This window comes from Apteryx rowi, unplaced genomic scaffold (genome assembly GCF_003343035.1).
Source record: "Apteryx rowi isolate R43461 unplaced genomic scaffold, aptRow1 scaffold_210, whole genome shotgun sequence".
Classification (NCBI taxonomy): Eukaryota; Metazoa; Chordata; class Aves; order Apterygiformes; family Apterygidae; genus Apteryx; species Apteryx rowi.
The window spans coordinates 1,280,978-1,299,453 of NW_020448420.1; the positions used below are offsets into that span (position 1 = coordinate 1,280,978).

The 18,476-nt window shown below is 38.6% G+C and overlaps 1 protein-coding gene across 1 annotated transcript in view; it reads right to left on the minus strand.

Moving 5' to 3' along the window:
- OSBPL10 (oxysterol binding protein like 10) overlaps nt 1–18,476 on the minus strand; it is a 121,503-nt gene that overhangs the window by 81,738 nt on the left and 21,289 nt on the right. Inside the window, exons 2-3 of the mRNA XM_026064207.1 lie at nt 9,875–10,050; nt 8,611–8,690 (exon numbers count right to left, since the gene is read on the minus strand). Coding sequence (XP_025919992.1) covers nt 8,611–8,690; nt 9,875–10,050 — 256 coding nt within the window. The remainder of the gene's footprint in view (nt 1–8,610; nt 8,691–9,874; nt 10,051–18,476) is intronic.

Consider the following 18,476-nt stretch of genomic DNA (forward strand, 5'->3'; position numbering starts at 1 on the left):
CAACCTTCACATCTTCCACCAGTCCTTCTTTGTTTGTTAGTACGAGGTCCAGCAGCACACCTCTCCTTGTTGGCTCCTCCACCACCTGGGTCAAGAAGTTGTCACCAATGCTCTGCAGGAATCTCCAGGACTGTTTGTGCCTAGCTGTGTTGTCTTTCCAGCAGATATCGGGGTGGTTGAAGTCCCCCATGAGAACCAGGGCCTGGGATTGTGAGGCTACTTCCAGCTGTCTGGAAACAAAACCTGATAAAACTGATGAAGGGCTCCAAGTCCCAGTACTATGATAGCCATTCTTCCAGCTGCGGAGAGAAACTACACGTCTGCCTTGTAAAGATTTCAGAAAAGTGCTGACTTCAAATTTCCAGGCATTACTATGGATGCTGTTTCATATTATAGTTAAACTGTTACTGCAGTTGCCACTGAAACGGGCAGCTTTGCTCTTCTTTCTCTACCACCTCCTCATACTGACTCTGAGGCCCATCTGACCCCATGGAGAAACACTTCAGGGAGTTAAACCAGAAGAGAGAGAGACACACACACAGAGATGCACATGCACACAGAGTTTTCTGCTGATTTCTCTCTCAAAACGCCTCTCCTAAAGGGCTAGATGAAGTAAGAACCTGCACCAGGAGCACTGCTTGAGGAGGAAGAGGGCAGGTCTGCCCCTCACAGAGCAGAGCAGCCACTAGCTGGCTCATTTTTAAATACAAAGCCCCAGTCTAACTCTGAGAAAGGTTGTTTTTTCGGCCAGATCCATGACGGTTTCAGTATACTCACAGTTGCACCAACAAGCCAGAAGGCAGGAACCAGTGGAGGAGGAAGAGAGTGGGGTCTTCCCACCTGGGGTTGCTAGAAGCAGGATCATCTCCCCTCCTTCCCTTACATCAGTGCTCATCTGACCCCCTCAGTGAGCTGGTCAGAGAATTAAGTCCTCAAAGCAGGATGTGTTTTTTGCTGTTTCAGATGCTCAAGCTACTACAGAGCCAGATAAACACCAGAGCCTGCACAAAAGGTGGCAGCAGAAGGAAGGGGACAGACTGCCCTTTACAGCTGCAGGGAACCAGCAGATGGGCTCAGCTGAACTGCAAAACTGCTCCTGCCAGCTTTTAACAGTATCGGCTCCCTGATGCAGCTCACTGTTCAGCTCCACAAGTCAAACCTAGAACAAGGGGGAAGTCTACCCCTTAGTCCCACATAAACCTAAACTGGAAGTTACCACCTGACTACAACTTAAGATACAAGCCACTTCACAAGCTGAAGGTTCCGGTTCCCTGCCACATTCCTGATGTGCACTTAATCTCTGAGATTATGAGCCAATCCAGCAACTGATGCATACATTGGCAATAAAAGCTGCTATAAAAACCTCTATGTTTTGTTTTAGTACTACTTTCACAGCCTCCATCAATAAACAGTCAAGAAAAAGGGATATGAAACAGAAGAACTAACAAGCTTTTGACAATTCACAGGAACAAAATTATTCTTGAAATTTACCACTGAAATACATGCATAAGCCTACTTTTTCTTGGAATCATTTTATACCTTGAATTCCAATTTGACTAATGCTTTAATTAAGACTTGGACAATCAAATTCACTTAAAACAGTCTATAAAAACCACCAACCCTATCCAGGCATAGAAGACTTCTTCCAATACAGTGTGATTTGGCACTCTGTGGCAGGTTGAGGGATCCCTAATTAAGCAATGTAAGACTTGTACAGAAATAACGAGAACATTAAGACCATCTTACAGCATAGCAATTATTTGCCAGAAAACATTATCCTCTTACTGCTTTTATCACTAAGATGTAAAATGTAATTAAAATAAAGTGACAGACTTAGCTTGTGTTACATCCACTTGTTGGCTGTACAGCTCACCTTCGGGCAAAATTCAGTCATTAGTATGCAAGCAATAATTTCATACAACTTTTTTTATTTTTAAATCACTACCCTGCTTAATTCCCTCTCTCCTCCACTCCAGTCCCCAACCCAAGCTTCAAAGAGAGTAAGTTATACAGTAGCATTCACAAGCATGCAGTAGCTATGAAAAAGAAAGGAAACCAGTCCTGATCTGGATCCAGTGCAGGAAGAAGGAATGCTCTCCCACCAATATTTTACAGAAACCATGACACAGCACGAGCTTCTGAGAATGTTCTCCAAATTCTTACATTTTCCCCACGAATCTCCTTCCAGTAAAATCTATTCAAGACTTCAAAAATGTGTTTTTACTTCATTATGAAGAGCTTTTTTACCGGTATTCTTGTGGTCCCTTCCATTGCTTCCATTGTTATCCCATCATATTCCCCCAGATATCATGCAATCACACTTGCATAAGAAGAAACATATATATATATACATATATATATACACACACACACGCCCACTGCATATGTTACTCTTCCCATTCCATCTCTTTCTCATGTGTGTATCAGCATGTGCATGCTTTACATATTAATATATATATATACACACACACACACACACACACACACACGCACAGACTGAAAAGTGAAATTTCTATACCCTATAGCTTTTTTAAGAGAATGTATTTTACCCTGGTGTCCTGATGTTCTGATTCTTTCTGCTTGTCACTCAAGATGACAAAATTTTGACTTAGCTAGTCAGGAATTAGCAAATGTTTTAGCAACAGAATAACACACAGCACATTAAATGATAGCTCAGACATATATTTGCCAGACTATGCTGGTGAGCTGTGATCCAAGTGTAACAGAGATGAGGAAGGGGGAGAAAACGCACAACTGCATTTCATACATTTAAGTGATTCCTAAAGAGTAGCTAGAATGTTCTGCCTTTCATAGTTTCTGTTAAAAGGTGAGTTTAAGTTGTAGAAGCAGCTAGCCTAGCAGCGAATACTTGGGCTCTAACTTTCCAGATGCAGAAACATGCCTTTCCTCAGAAGACACAGTGCTTGGACTCTGTTCAAACTCTAGAAGGTTAAGAGACATGAGTATCCATCCGCCTGTTCGCTGACAACAGTTTGAGAGGCAGACAATTTGCTGTTATCACTTACTGCAGCACTCAAAGTATTAAAAATAGAAAAACAAAAAAACATGAAGAAATGTAGCATTTCTGCTTCCCTCACCTCCTACTCTGCAGTGGTTTTGAAATTAGAGACTTGGAGAAAAAAAAAAGTTACAGAAATACTTTTTTTTTTCCCTAGTTTCTGGCACCTATGTGAAGTATCACTCCCTTGTAACCAGTATTTGGTCTCCAAAGTCTAATTATTGTAATACTCAAGCTGTTGATCACTTGCTTTTCACAGAGAAAAGCAGAGAGAAGCTTTAAAACATACTTCTAGGTGAAAACCAAATTAGCACAATATGTAATGCTAAACTCAGGGGAAAATCTACCTCTCAGATAATATTACTCAAGTCTCAAAAGATGGGGAAAAAAACATATCAAGAGACTTTGAGACAAATCCCCAGCTCCCTAACAACTACAGAGCTTACTTGCACAGCACCTGTAAGCACCCAGAGCACAGCAGTACATTGCTGTGCCCAACAACCTCCCTGAACACTGCAGTCTTTTTTTCCAGTATTGCCCCTTCTGGGTGCTTCTGGTGCTTTACTTGCTGTCCTCAGACCGTTACCTCTTCCAACATTTTGGCTCTTTACCTCCTCCTGCAGTTTAAAATAATCATTCATTTGGTTCCTCAGTTATGTATACCCACCTCTCAGTCATGGAATCTTTTTATTTTCTTGCAGGATGGGCCTAGGAACCAGAAGAAAACCATGGCAATAGTAGGTTACTAGGCAAGAGTACAAGAACAAGCCTAAAAAGATGCTCCCCATTCCAAGCCCTTCCTGTTTCTAACAGTTTGCAGCTCAGCAATCTTCTGTCACGGAAGCTGTGTCTTTATATTCAATAGCCTCCTACTCACCCAGTCGAGCATTTTTTTCATAATAATTCTTCTAATTGCTTTTCAAATCTATACAGGCTTTTGGCATCCAAAACATCCCATATCAATCTCCAGATTTCAATCATCTTTTATTTTGAACCTTTTATCTGATCATTTCCTTTGATGTTCCCTCATACCCATATTAACAGCCAGCAAATATTTCCTATTGAACCATTCCATGGCACTCATTAATACTACCCTTCCTTGCTCTTCCTAATTGCCTTCTTTCCCCTCCATCATAGAAGAGGTTCCAGTCTAGTCAGTCTTTCTCCATACAGACTTCATTCTGTACAGAAGAATAACAAAGGTGATGAAAGTACTTTCCCCAGTTTCAGTGTTTCCTTTTCAGAAATGGAAAAAGAATTCCATTCTTCAAGACACGAGCACAAGATAGAGTTATAGAGCAGTTTAAATATTTTTACTTTTATTCTCTATTTCCTTCTTGATCAGTCCTGAAATTCTACAGGCTTTTTTTTGACCATTACCAATTGCTGGACATTTTCACTATTATAATACCAAGATCTTTCTTTTGGCATAATAATTAATTCCGAGTCTCTCAAAATACATAGATACTGCAGAGAGAGCTCAGCATGGAGAGACTGGATGTTAAAAACAAAAGATAAACTTAATTACTAAAGTTTTACGTAAAGGAAAAAAGAAACGATCCAAACTGCATATGATTAAGCTTCAGCTTAATTATTGCCAGTCTGGAATGAGATTTTGGTAATATAATAGACAATTCCACAGAACTATTGATCAGTAGTAAGCAAAAATAGAAAACCAAATCCAGTACTAGGAAATATCAGCGAATGAAGAGAGAACAAAAGTAAAGCCATCAGTGTGCCATTGCACAAGTCTCTGACATCATACGTACTGATAACAGTTCCACTGCTTTGTCACAGAACTTTGTAGGTGCTAAACATTTAAAAGGGTTCAAGAAGCGGCCAGAAAACTTATCAAAGAAGAAATAATTGATGAAAATTAAATATATAAAGATACCATCTCTAGCTCAGAAAGCCTCTGATCTGAGAATCAACAGCAACCGTAAGAGTATTCTAACCAAGTAGAGTTGCACCTTTGTTCTGTCCTTACGCTCTTTACTGGGCACTTCCAGCTGGCCACTTGATGCAGGATACTGTGGTAAAGGGATTTTTGGTCTGATCCAGTACAGCTATTCTTTCTGATGCACCATCCACAAAGGAAAATCCCAGTGTGAAAGTTTCAGCAAGTCCCTCTACACTGAGCATAGGTAGAAGAATTTCATTTTTCTGCAATAGTCTTAATTTTTTCTAGCATAGTTTTTACATTATGATCATCTATTAGTCCCAGAGACTCCCTACCAGGCCTTCTACTGCTGACTGCTTGCAGAAGGATTTATTAAGACTTTCAGGAAACTTTACAAAAAGTACTGTTAAACTGAAAAATAAAATACACAGAACATACAGATAAAAAGTTTGATCTGAAGTTTGTGAACTGTAGGCAGCAGAAAGCTTTGAAGAGTGCATTATGCTACAGTTTCAGTTCTGGACATTATACATCTTGAATCTGCTTAAAATTGCTAGGTTTACCCCTCTGGTAAGGGGGTCCCCCCGGAGAAACTCTGAACCTACATCCTAGCACTACAATCTAATAAGAAAGGGCTTAATGTTCATTTACTCACACCGTATTAACACTTGTTAATCACGTTTAGAGCACAAACAAGTTTCTAAACCCCTTCCTTTTAAAATCATGAATTCGCTTATTTGTTACTTCTAGAACAGAGAATATACCCTGACTGACTGACCAAGATCAAGCCAGACACCTGAATACTTCATAAAACTAACCGCTATCACCTTATCAGTCTGCAACTAATAATGCAAGATCCTGCTGATAAGCTAGACATTAATTACAGCATCCAGCCYCCCTCTTCAGGATTTCAAAGTTACTTCAAAGGGTAAGAAAGAGCATCCAGAAGATCCTAAAGACATAAAGTGCAGCTACAGTACACTAGTCAGTACGAAATTCATTTTAATGTTCCACAGACAACATTCCATTGCCTCTGCATCACAATGGACTTTCAGCTTCCTGTACTCCACAGTAATTTAACTTTACCGTCTGTGCCAAAAGCAAAACTCTACACCCAACAGGTTCTTAAAAAATTTTCATTTGTTAAAAGAATAGAAAAAATAGTTAGAATTTCAAGAATTTAGGTTAAAAATGTTACCAAAGTTCTAGGAAGTTTGCTTAAACTTAATAAACAATACTTTGGGTTTTTTACTGCAAGAGTCCTATTGCTTAAGTTTTTACAAGTCTGAAGTACCTTAAGGGCGTATACATATAACAACCTCTAGCTAGAAGCTTCAGCTAACTATAGAATGATTTTTGTAACGCAATTAAGAGTTTCTGTACTACCACCAATCTATCTGACCTCTTTCTATACAAAACAGCAAAAACTATCCAACAGCATAAAGCTCCAGAGTGGATCTCATGCATTCACACTTACATCTTTTCAAAAGAGAAGAAAAAGAGGAGAAGAAATCATCATGGAGTATTTGGGAGTTTGATTTTGGTTTATTTTCTGTTCATTTCTTGCTCAGAGTAAAAGGAGAGCAGGCAGGGATTTACTGTACAAAATAACATAAGACATGAAAGACAAATTCAACTGAAGACACCCCAGGGACATGCAGAAAGATACAAAGAGTGCCACTGCCATATGGCTGGTTTCCACAGTACAGAAGTGAGCAGCCTAGAGCATGTAGCCATCAAGATTGGCAAGAATTTCATTTTGACTATCATCCAAAAGCCAACTTCTTTAGCAAACCTCTGCTTATTTGTTGATTCACCACTAAATCACAAGGAAGAATGCCATCTACTACATTAATACTAACAGGTTCTGCAACMTCTCTATATCATTTGAAGGTCTTTCATAAGTGCTGTCTCACCTCATTTAGTATGCATTAGTCACTGGTATCATTTCCTCTTGTATCCATATACAGACCTGACCCTGCTAGCCATGCAAGAAATGGAAGAACAGCAGCAATAATTGCATTTTTTTCTGAAAACTTTTCTTGAATAGCAATTTGGTTTATTTGATTCAAATAGAAACATGCAAAGAAATCCTGATCAAGCTTGTTTAAAATAATATACTACAAATATTCTGTTTCAGGAGAAGAGGCCAAAATAATAAGCATACTATACAGACTGATCTGTGAACAAAAATAAAATACAACATACATTCATATCAGAAAGGGATCTTCAGATCCCTTCTTCATATCATAAAGTTAGATCTAGATTTAGCTATACAGCTGCTTATGCCTGCAAGAATCCAGAGGGACTTCAGGTAAGGAACAAAGTGTCGTAAGAGATCAAAATACATTATGAATGTTTTTATAAAATATTATTATGGGATTATATAGTATATATAAATAAAATATATTATGAATAGCACTGGGCTACAGCAGTATAAAAACAACATTTAACCATCCAGCATAAGAACTGAAAGACAGACTACTGAAATATTAAGAGTTGTTTATTCTCCTCAAAAAAGGTTTTTCTTTATTTAAATAGAATAGCTTCGTGGCAATTCAACATCGCCTCAAAGAAAAAAAAAAAAAAAAAAGATTGTTTCTGTTGTACTTCAGACACTTCAATGACTGCCAGTCTCCCTAAAATACCACCTAGCTGCTCGGAGTCTAATTTTCAAAGACACTCAGAATCATGACTTCCACCACAGTTAACATAGGATTAATGTTCTCACCATCTTGGGGAGGTGGGCAAATAAAAAGGAACCTTTTCCACCTGCAGTCATATTTATATATAATTTTTAATATTTATAGAATAAACAGTCATGAAGAAAGAAAACATTTTCATTCTGGTAAGGATATCAATAAAAGTGCTTGGAAGACTGAAGATAGGAGCAAAACATATTTTGTTTTAGTAACTGTTTTAGCTTAATATTAATTAATACTAAAAGCATATATAAAATGAACAATATATTCATTTGCTTCTGATCACAGCATTCTGTTTAATTATTTATTTTTAAATCCCTTCCACTTTCAAAGTCCATTCTAGCTTAAACAAGATTTATGTCATTACTACTTCGGGGCAAGGAACTCCTCCCCCTCCCCCCATCAGTGTGCTATTTTTGAAGTACCTGTCCAAAATATTTATCTGTTTGAGGAGAAAAGATTCAGACATCACTTCCACAGAGAGAAAAATAATATAAATCTTCATAGGATGACCTCTTTCAGATCTGGTAGACTTAAAGCTGTCCACCGTTAACAGCTACATGAGTCTTACTATGGAAGAGCCATTAACTCTCACCAACTGGACTCCCAGTAAAATTAGTATTAGTTAACATTTTAAGTATTATTCAGGATATTACACAGGTATTTGTTTATAAAGTGTTCATCCAACCATTCAATAACCATCTACTGACAACTTACGAAACTCACTTCATGAATTTCACCTAATTCCCATAAGTCCACTATGATACAATATTTATTTACTGAAAAAGAAGCCTGACTGACTTTAAAAAAAGTCTGCTCCTTCTAAGCAGTAGGTGAGGAAAGACAGCTTATTATTTCTTATTATTTTTATTCATAGACCTCTGTCTAAATACGAACACGCCAAATACAGCAGCCAATCATCCAGACAATGCTGTTCTTTACTTACACTACTTAAAACAATAGTTATTTCCTCTCTCCTAATTATTTACCTTAGAATTACCTTCCGTGTGATGTTTGGCACAGGATCGAAGCTGAGTTATCCAGTATTGTTTCTCCTTTGCATCAGCAGCTAGAACAGAAACAAGAGAACAAAGGGAATCACACACAAACAAACTGATTTTTTGCGTAAGAGAAGGTAACAGTTTTTAAATATATATTATATATACTATTATATGTGAGTGTGCACATATGAATGCATGTATTACATATAATGTGTATGTGCTATTTATTGGTCAGGACACATGGTAAATCCTAACTTGCACTAATTAAATATGCACAAATTCTTAAGAACAACATGTCTAAATCTCAATTCAAGATGCTGTAGCCAGTTAGAAGAGAAGTTTATGAGGATCCTTCACAGTTATCTCCTCCAAGTGTTACTAAAGGCATAGTTACCCCAAGAAGGTGTTTTTAATCCACTTTTGCTTTACTCATCTCTTTCTCTGAAGGTAAGGGAGCATACCATAGCATTTAAATCAGTGAAACCTCTATACTAAGGCTGTCAATCAGCTCTTCAAGTTAGACAAGCTACCAGTTCCCCAGAAAATTTTGTACTTTTTTAGAAATAGTTTGACTAAATCTCTCTTTAAACCCCTATGTTATTCTCATGCAACATAAAGAAACAAGAATGAAAAACAGTTTCCCCCAGCCATCTTTGAAAGTCAGCTCTAAAAGTTATTGAAAATATTGTCTGCAGTCTATAACTTTTTATATAAGAGAACTCATATATTCTATATTATCTTTCTTACACTTCAGAACAAGAGAACGCAAAATTTTATGTTAAAGGTGCAGTAAATGATTCCAAAATTTACAAGAACAGAGTATCTTAACAGTGCTCCATTGGCATTTTTACCTTCTTCAACTCACCAGCAGATTCATTATTGTACATTAGCTGCAGGATGATGGGAAGGGGGAACAATATTAGAAATAAAATGCTATGCTGTGGGCAGCAGTGAAAACAATTCTTGCATCCTTTGGACCAAAGAAGATACACTGTACAATCAAAATGCCACTAACAGCTAGTGGGAAGAAGATTCTTGAGGCATCTTCTAGCTCTAATATTCTATACATTGTAAATGCATGCATATTTAAATCCACATTACTGGTCCACTGTGCTTTATAATTTAATACGCAACAACATAGCAATACAATCACTTTTTTCTGGCAGTACAAGGAAGTAAGAAATGAGAAGAGAGGCAGGAAAAGGAGTGGGGCAGAACAACAACTCCACTGGCACTTTAAGCAGCACTGTACCTCTCAACTTATACATCTCTCCATTAGCAGAGTAGACCACCAACATGTGCGGCGCTTCATCACTGGGCGATATTATAGCTCCAGCTAAAGACAAGGTTCCTCGTGGCTTCTGGTTTTTACTTTGTTCATTCACGAAATACTGCAGAATCCCCATCTCAAAGTCCAGCACAAAGTACCTGTTCAAAGAAATTGCAATTGTATAGTATTTCTGTTAAAGGGTTTTACATGCAGTTACTCAGAGAAGCACAGACTGATCAAGGTCATCAACAAAAACAAATGAGGTTAAAGTCTTTTTTGTAAGAACTCCATTTTATAAGGTACTGTTATTTGTGTGGTAGGGTTTTTTTTTTTCTTTTTAAAAAAAGGACAGGTTTTAGGGGTTTTTTTAGATTAATGGTGAGGTTCACACAAGAGGTGAAGCAAAGAAAAGAATTTCTAATTGAAGAGGCTTCGTTGAAAAAGTATCAGCACGCATCTTAAATTCCATTTCCAAGTGGAAGTCATGTACACTATTACACAAAGCAATTACTTAACACTTTTTTTTTTTTGCATTTATAACCTTGAACTACATGCTTCCTCCCTACAGCTAGTCTTTTGAAATGTGATACAGTGTTTTCACAGAGGGATGAGCGCAATTAAAGACAGCATAATATTTTCACCTGTATGATCCTATTTCATACGAAGATGTTATGAGCAGGACTTTGAAGACTGGCCAAAGCAAACAAACATTCAGTTCCCATTAAACGCTAGGTAGCAAGTACAGAAGCCCACCTATAAGACGACAGTTAGGAGGAGAGGGACAGAAAAGCCTAAAGTCTGCTTGGTCACTCTGCTAACAAATTCTAACAACAAGGGAAAAAACTGTATACTGATGATCACATATTTAGGACCAGGAAGTATTCAGTCAGTAAAAATCCAGTAACTACCAAGATTTAAAAAAAAAAAAAAAAAAAAAAAAAAAAAAAAGAGTTATTCAGAGTCACAGTACACTGAGGACGGAGACAGAAGAAGGGGGGAGCATAAAGGGGGTGAAAATGAAGGGGAAGAGCCTAACAACTCTGCCTGAAAACTCTGCCAGGACTTTATTCTGACATATAAGCGAAAAAACTAACAGACTAAGCATATAACTGGAAGGTACTTAGTTTGATGATCATCTAGTTCCTAAATTGGTTATTCTTAGAGTCTGTTTTCACAGGATTTTGAGGAAAGTCTTGGGAAGTTAAAGCAGAGAAAGCAAATGCTTTACGTAACAAAAGCAGAGAATACATTTAGAAACAAAGGGATGCCCATATTCCTATTTAGACTTACTAAGCTAAGTAACATTTCTTGTTTGTAGAGCGCTAAGATTTTGCTCCCGAGGTAACTCTGTGGGGAAGCGAAGCGCCAATGGGTCCCTCTCGCTAAAGCCTAAGCGGCCTTCCCTTCCCTCCCCTGCCTCCGTCTTCACTCGCTCACCTTTGAGTGGCACAAACCATTCCACAATAAACCAGCTGCTGCAACTGCACGATCATGAAACAAAAATAAACTCAAGTGCCTTGTGCAGGTGCACTAAATAAATGCAAGTGAAAACGCTTCAACTTAGTGTCTCAGTCTTAAGACTTAGAATGTAATTTTTTTTTAAATCTTATCTTTAACAGCACAGATCTTACATTCCATTTCCAAGCAGAAATCATGTACGCTATTATACAAAGCAATTATTTAATACTTTGCAACTCTTTCCGCACACACAAGAAAACAAGAACAATCATCTTTCGTTCTCCTTTCAAGAGCAACACACTTGGGAAGAAAAGGTCCTTTGAGGCTATTAGAGCAAGGAGTCTATTAAGTTACATTCGCACCACCAGCACTTCAGCAGCTCAGAAATCTTTGTATACGCCCCCAGGTGAAGCACCCCCAGAATGAACGCAGCACCACAAAGCTGCACTTCACATTGCTACAAAACTACCCCAGAGAAGTAAACCAGCCATACTGGTATAATGACACCCTAGGGTAGCCACTTCTACAAATCCACATATGCAGAGATGGCATCCTTCCAGATTGCTGTCATCACAGCTACAGCTGTTAATCCAACCTTCCAGCCAACCATAACTCGTTTTACGTATAGTACCAGAAAAACAGAACATTTTCATTGGCCTTGTACCTTCAGCTTTTAGGACTTGCGATGATGTCTTAACTGCCTGTAAAAGTATGCAACATACTTTTAGTGCAAATTTTCAGAAAGAAATAACCACCAGATGTTGTGAGCCTTCGCATTGCCCTCTCCAAGCATCCTACCTTCTACGCAGTCCCAGATCAATCGGTTTCTATTTCTGCCAACTTTGAAAGCCACAAGAGGAAAAAAAAAACAAAAAAACTCATCTACAAAAACATAAATCTTGAGTATCCAGCAAAAGCTGGTTATGTCAACACAACAGCTTTCCTGCGACTCTGGAGAGGCCAACAGCTCAAGAATTTCAGTCACCTTGACCATGACATTACTTAAATCACACAGAACCAAGTATTTGCTCTTCGAGAGTTTGGTGCACAGCTCCTCCCTCCACCTTGCACACAGCCGTATCACAGAAAGAGACAGACAGCAGGAAACTGCACAGACACCGAGAGTCTCACATCAGAAGCAGGGGGATAAGGCACTTTAGGAATAGGTCAAAGGATAGGATGAGGCAGGAGAAGAAAAAAAGCACCAAATGTTAACCTAAGCAGAGAAAGACTTCAGAGGGAGGGAGGGGGGAAAAAAAGAAGAAAAAAAAAAAAAACAGAAAGAGATAGAAGCAGCAGCAGCTTCCGAAAACATTTTCTTGAGTCATACAGCTGATGACCCAGTTCAGACCATCACAAAATGCAGGAAAAATAGGATACTAGAGTCTTTCATTCTGAGGATAGAAAGGCAATACATATAGCAGGGCAGAAGTAAAAGAATGGCATGTATCACATCTTAGAAGCCTTATGTTACTGTATCAAAAGAACAGGGACATCTTGAGTTCCAGAAATCACTTGTTCTGCACACCAGGGAAATAACAGCACTGACCTCTCTATAACTGATTAATCTTGCCACATTATTCTTTCTACTGCCCTTCCTAACATAGCACACATTTACCCATGATGTCATATTTCTGTAATTAACTTTAAGGTTAACATTGATGAGAACTTTTCACATACTCTTTAGAGAATAACCAGGTGGGAGGTAATAGAGCTGAGCTATGCAATACTGACATGCATAAAAATAGTTAGTGTTACACAGAAATGATTAAATAACTGACAGCTGTCCAAATGACCAAACGTCCAGTTGACTGACAGCTAAGTATTTCCATTATTCCGAATGTGGACAAAAATCAAATTTTTTTTGTAATTAATATTCATTAGAAGAGTCCACTTAAAGCTAGAGCATTATTACTTTAACACACAAAAATTGATTAAGCGCTATTTCATGTGGACACGTAAGAACTATAGGCAAGAACAAGCAGGTCCTTTCACAGAGGGGCAACCTTGTCCAACAAACGTCTCATTTCGGCCTCAAGCCCATCCACAAAGCCCAGGCTTCCGGCTCCAGCTGACCAGTTTCGCTCCAGCTCCTGGGATGCCCCCAGGACAGCCCCCTCTCCCACTTCCTTCGGGCTGCTTGCCACAGGCCTCGCTGCAGCCCTTGCCGTCTCTTACCAGGCACTTCATCTCCCAAAGAGACCATCTGCAGTTAATCCATACTCTCTTTCAGATTTTCTCTTTGTAAGCACCACACAGCAAGGTAAATCAAATACCCCCAAATAAATTGATTATATTTCTGTATTTTGCTCCTGAGTTGCTTTCAATTCAATTGATTAATGAAAGGACACTGAACATCTACAAGTGTATTATATAACACACAACGGAAGAGGCAGTTTGCATTACTGTTCGCTAGATGTGACAGGATATTTTCAAAATATTTAACTTCAATATCTGTAAGTACCTGACAGCTATCTGAGTACAGCAACCAAATTCATATACATTACCAAATGATATCAGTTACAAGATAAAACATTCTACCACCTTCTGCCAACTAAAATTTTATTGCTGTTCTATCAAATTTTAAAAAAAGCCTGACACTGCCAGAATTTTTGCAAGTTAAAATCTTGTCAACGTGACCTGATAATGACACTTCATTTCTATTCTACCTGCCATATTTCAAAACTTGCTCTCTCTCAGAATTAACTAACTTACTTTTACAAATTATGTAACTACCTGCCAATTAGACACTCGCCATGGAAAGTTTCACTCCTATCCCGTTACCTGCTCACTTTGACAGCCACTCAAAAACCATCAACAACAAAGTCAAGCAGAACCAGTACTACCCATTGGGAAGCAGGCTGCCTTCTAAGTCCTTGGGGCGAGGGGAAGAGTCCCCATTCAAGAGCGGCTTAAGAAAAGGGATTGTTGTGACATTGAAAAGGTGCCTAAACACTAGTGGTGTACCAGGAGATCAAAATGGTCTACCAGCAGAACCTCTCAGAGAGCAACAGCTATACAGTTCTTCCGTGAGCAAATGCTGACATTTTCAGCATTGTCCCAGTTTGAGGCGATTTAAAACAAAACACACACACACAGAAGCAACCATGATATGAACATTTCCCATTTAATTTTCTCTACTTATTGGGTAAAGAAATTTCATTTGCACATGTCCAGTAAAATAAAGCATTTCGATATTCTCAAAAAGAAATGCATTTTATCTTAATAAAAAACAAACCAAAACATTTCTAGGCATTCCAACACTCAACTGCACATCCATAACATCGTGCACTGCCCACAGAAGCTGTCACTCACATGTAACCTGCAGTGCTCCCAAAGGTACGCTCCTGACAGAAAAGCACCTCTTACAATAGCTTCCTTCTTTTCACCTCTTATCCTGAACACACTTCGGAAACTAACCAACTATCTTAAAATAAGATTTTATATTACTCTTTAATCCCAAGAAGTTTTCAAGGGAGGACTGCCAAATCTTCCTAATGTTTTGAATCCCACCACCCACTCCCCGTTAATCAGTTTTCTGTTCCAGATTATGGTATCAAACTGGAGGTTGCACAAAACATGACACAGTTCATAAAAAGACTTTTGCCACTGGACAACTGCAATCCCAGTCAAGTCTTCAACTATGGACATTTCACAATCTGCCAAAAACTCATCCCATCTGAAAAGCAGAATTGTATTAATTGCGTCCTTGGGTTCCTAAACTAGCCTGCTGGAGATCCATGCTACACAGATTGTGTCTAATCCCAGAGCTAATTTGTTTAAAATCAGTATGGGTGCCTGAATACTGCACAGTAGCATAGGCAAATCCTTTGATTAAAGACAAAATCTTCCATAATCTCCAAACAATAAAATGTTTTGCCTTACACAATGACCTAACCCAGCTGCTATTTCTGGATGGAAAAGCATGCTGTGTTTCTACAGAAGGCTGGCCTTGGTTTCAGCTTTTTAGAGAATCTTTCTGTTACTTTCCCACTAATGGATAGAGGAACCTTTCTCTCCAAACACCACTTTAGCTCTTCCCCAGACCCACTTTTCTCCTAAATCAGTCTCACAGTATGTACTTCATGGTCTATTTTTTATTTTGCTTTAACCACAAAAATGCAAATCGTTCAAGTGAAAAAAACTTGATTTGAAACAGCACAGAGTCTTTGCTCAAACTTAAATCCTCGGTAGTTATCTTCTCCAGCATGTTAGACAAGTAATGATTCATGTATTACTTCTCAGACCTCTGAATTTATTATTCCAGACAATGTGAGAAGTTCTATGCTGCACTATACGTTTCAGCATCAAATTAGCTCAAATATTCACCAAGAGAATCTTACTGCTTTCTCTTCTATCACTTTGTTCTTAAAGTCTCTGGGAGTTTCCAGGCAGATGCTACTTGCACGCTGCTCCAATTTTCATCCAATCACTATATCAGCTGCATTTTCTTCAGTGTTTCCATAACCCTCAAAAAGGCAGCATTTTCAAGAATAAGGAATCAAATTACTGAGCAACTCTCTTCCTTCTTATGTAATTAAAAAATTGTGGGATAGAAAGTAAATTATTCTATCAAAGAAAAACAAAGTTTACTGTTCCAGTAACTGAAACAGATGTCACACAATTATTTCATTTTATGAAACTGTGTTTTGTCAGGACATAATTTTGGAGACATTTATGCAGCTACTTAAGTTTTTAATAATCAAATCCTTGATTTTCAAATGTGTGTGCAGTGCTTTATCTTTACCAGCATGAATAATTCCATTAATACTATGGCTCAAGGCAAAAGAGAAAAAAATCATCTCTAAAGCTGTCATGGAAAGACAGGTGGCTGGGAGAACATGCTTACGTTTAAGTAACTGTTTAACCTCCTGTATTCATTGAGATTCTCCAATCTGTCATTTCCTAACAAAAAAAACGTAAGAACGCATTGAAATGACAGAACGCTCACACAGAGGGATAGGGATTTCGTGGGCAAGGACAGAGAAAAGGTTCAGAGCTGAGGCTGCTGCCATGAACAGCACTTGGGTGCCGTGCCACTGAACTGGCTGGCTGCCCAGTGCTGCCTCATGTCATTCGTATTCCCTCCCACCTTCCTTTTTATTTGTTCCAAGTTTGCTACTACTTAAATTAGGCAGACTCCACTGTTTGTACTGCAGATCAGAGAGAAAAGGCTAGCAGGGACAGAACTGGGGGAATAACCGGGCCAGCGTAATCTTAATTCTGATGAAATTATAATCCAGTTTGATTGAGGTCGCAGATCAAAAACAGAGTTTGCAGTTAGGAAAGACCTATGCAGGAAAAACAGCTACGATATAAAACAAAACGGTGAATAGAATACCTCCATGTCATTTCTAATAACTTGAGTGTAAGGAAAGGAAGTTAAGCTTTAAAAAGCCATACTTTTAAGCTATTCTAAAACAACATACAACAAACACATATAACACAATTAGCTACACACCCCAACGCCATTCTCTGCTTAGCAGGGAAGGCACTGGTCCGTATGACACAAGACTCTGCTGATAAATTGGTTCTCACTGAAGCCAGATCCACAGAATAGTCATTTGGGCACCAAAATAAGCAGCAGCTGCTTGGCCCATCCTCTCTCAACACCTCATTTCCATCTGATCATGGAGCAAGACTTTGTTCCTTTGAGAAAGTAAAATTAGAGAGGTCTGCTTATGAACCTGAACGGACAACTGCATCTCTGCTCCAAGTCTCCCTGCAGTGTCCCAACTATCAAAAAAACCCTCATAAACAAGAAGGCTCTCAGAAATCAAGCTCTTCATCTTCTAAGTTTTCCCAAAATCCACTTAAACTGGACTTTACATTAAGATGTTTGGATTTCATCTAGTCATCCCAGGAGGATGCAACTGAGTAGAATGCTTCTGCTTCACTTAGTTAAAAAAGAAAAAAAAAAATTTACAACCAGAAAGTGCCTTAAAGACTTTCCAGAGAAATAACTGTTCGGAGAACCTATGAGAAAATTAGGTGAGGAAAAAAAAAAGTAAATAAGATGAAAGCAGATGAGTCATTTTCTAACTATAACAAATCACCTACCAAAAATGCCCCCCCCCCCCAAAAAAAACTAAACATCAGGAAAAAAGAGTTTCTCCCCTGAAATTAAAACACATATACATTTTTAATGAGGTATTTAGTTATGCCTAGGTTGTGAAAGCAGCTTTTGCATACTAGCATTTTTAATTCTCTCTACTCACATTAGCAGTTGTTAAAACTGCTGCTGACCCAACAGCTGCATCACCACAAAGTTTTCAAGCTCTTGCAAAACAGTGTCAACCATACACACCACACTTTAACCTATGGCCAACTTAACTACTCTTTTCTGGAACAAAAAGACAGACCAAGAACGGCAGACAATACAGAAATATTTGGCCTTCTATAAAAAGACAGCTTGTCACTTTGCTTGCTTGTTACTTTCTGCAACAAGATCCCCAAGACTTGATAGGCTTGGCATGCGGACTTTGCAGCAAGAATTGTCTAGCATCTTGTGTCAAGTCATCTCCACAAAGCAATTACAAAGCACAATATAAAATGAACAGTTGAGAAAGTGGCCTAACATATCAAAACCACAACTTTTCAACAAGTCAAATACTATATTCCAAAAGCTTAAAATGTTGAATAAGACGGCTCTACCTACACACATTAAATGCACTATAACTGCCTTTTTAAAATGTAAGCATCTCACAGACCTATTTGAAAAAAAAGCAATCAAAGGAAGATGGCAGTGAATGCAGTCACTGTGAACGCAGCTGCTGTGAGCACTGACAAGTCCAACAGCGACCGATACTACTACGCATCATTCTTTCAACAGTCTCTGCTTCAAACAGTGATGGACACACACATACACAGGATTCTCCATCAGGACACATTTCCAGGAAGGCCACACATGAAGACAGACCAATAATGAAGTTACACTTGACCAAGGGCAGTACCTTCCAGGGATACTTAACCAATCTGATAGCCTTCTATGATGGAATGACTGGCTGGGTAGATGAGGGGAGAGCAGTGGATGTTGTCTACCTTGACTTCATCAAGGCTTTCGACACTGTCTCCCAGAACATCCTCATAGACAAGCTCAGGAAGTGTGGGCTGGATGAGTGGACAG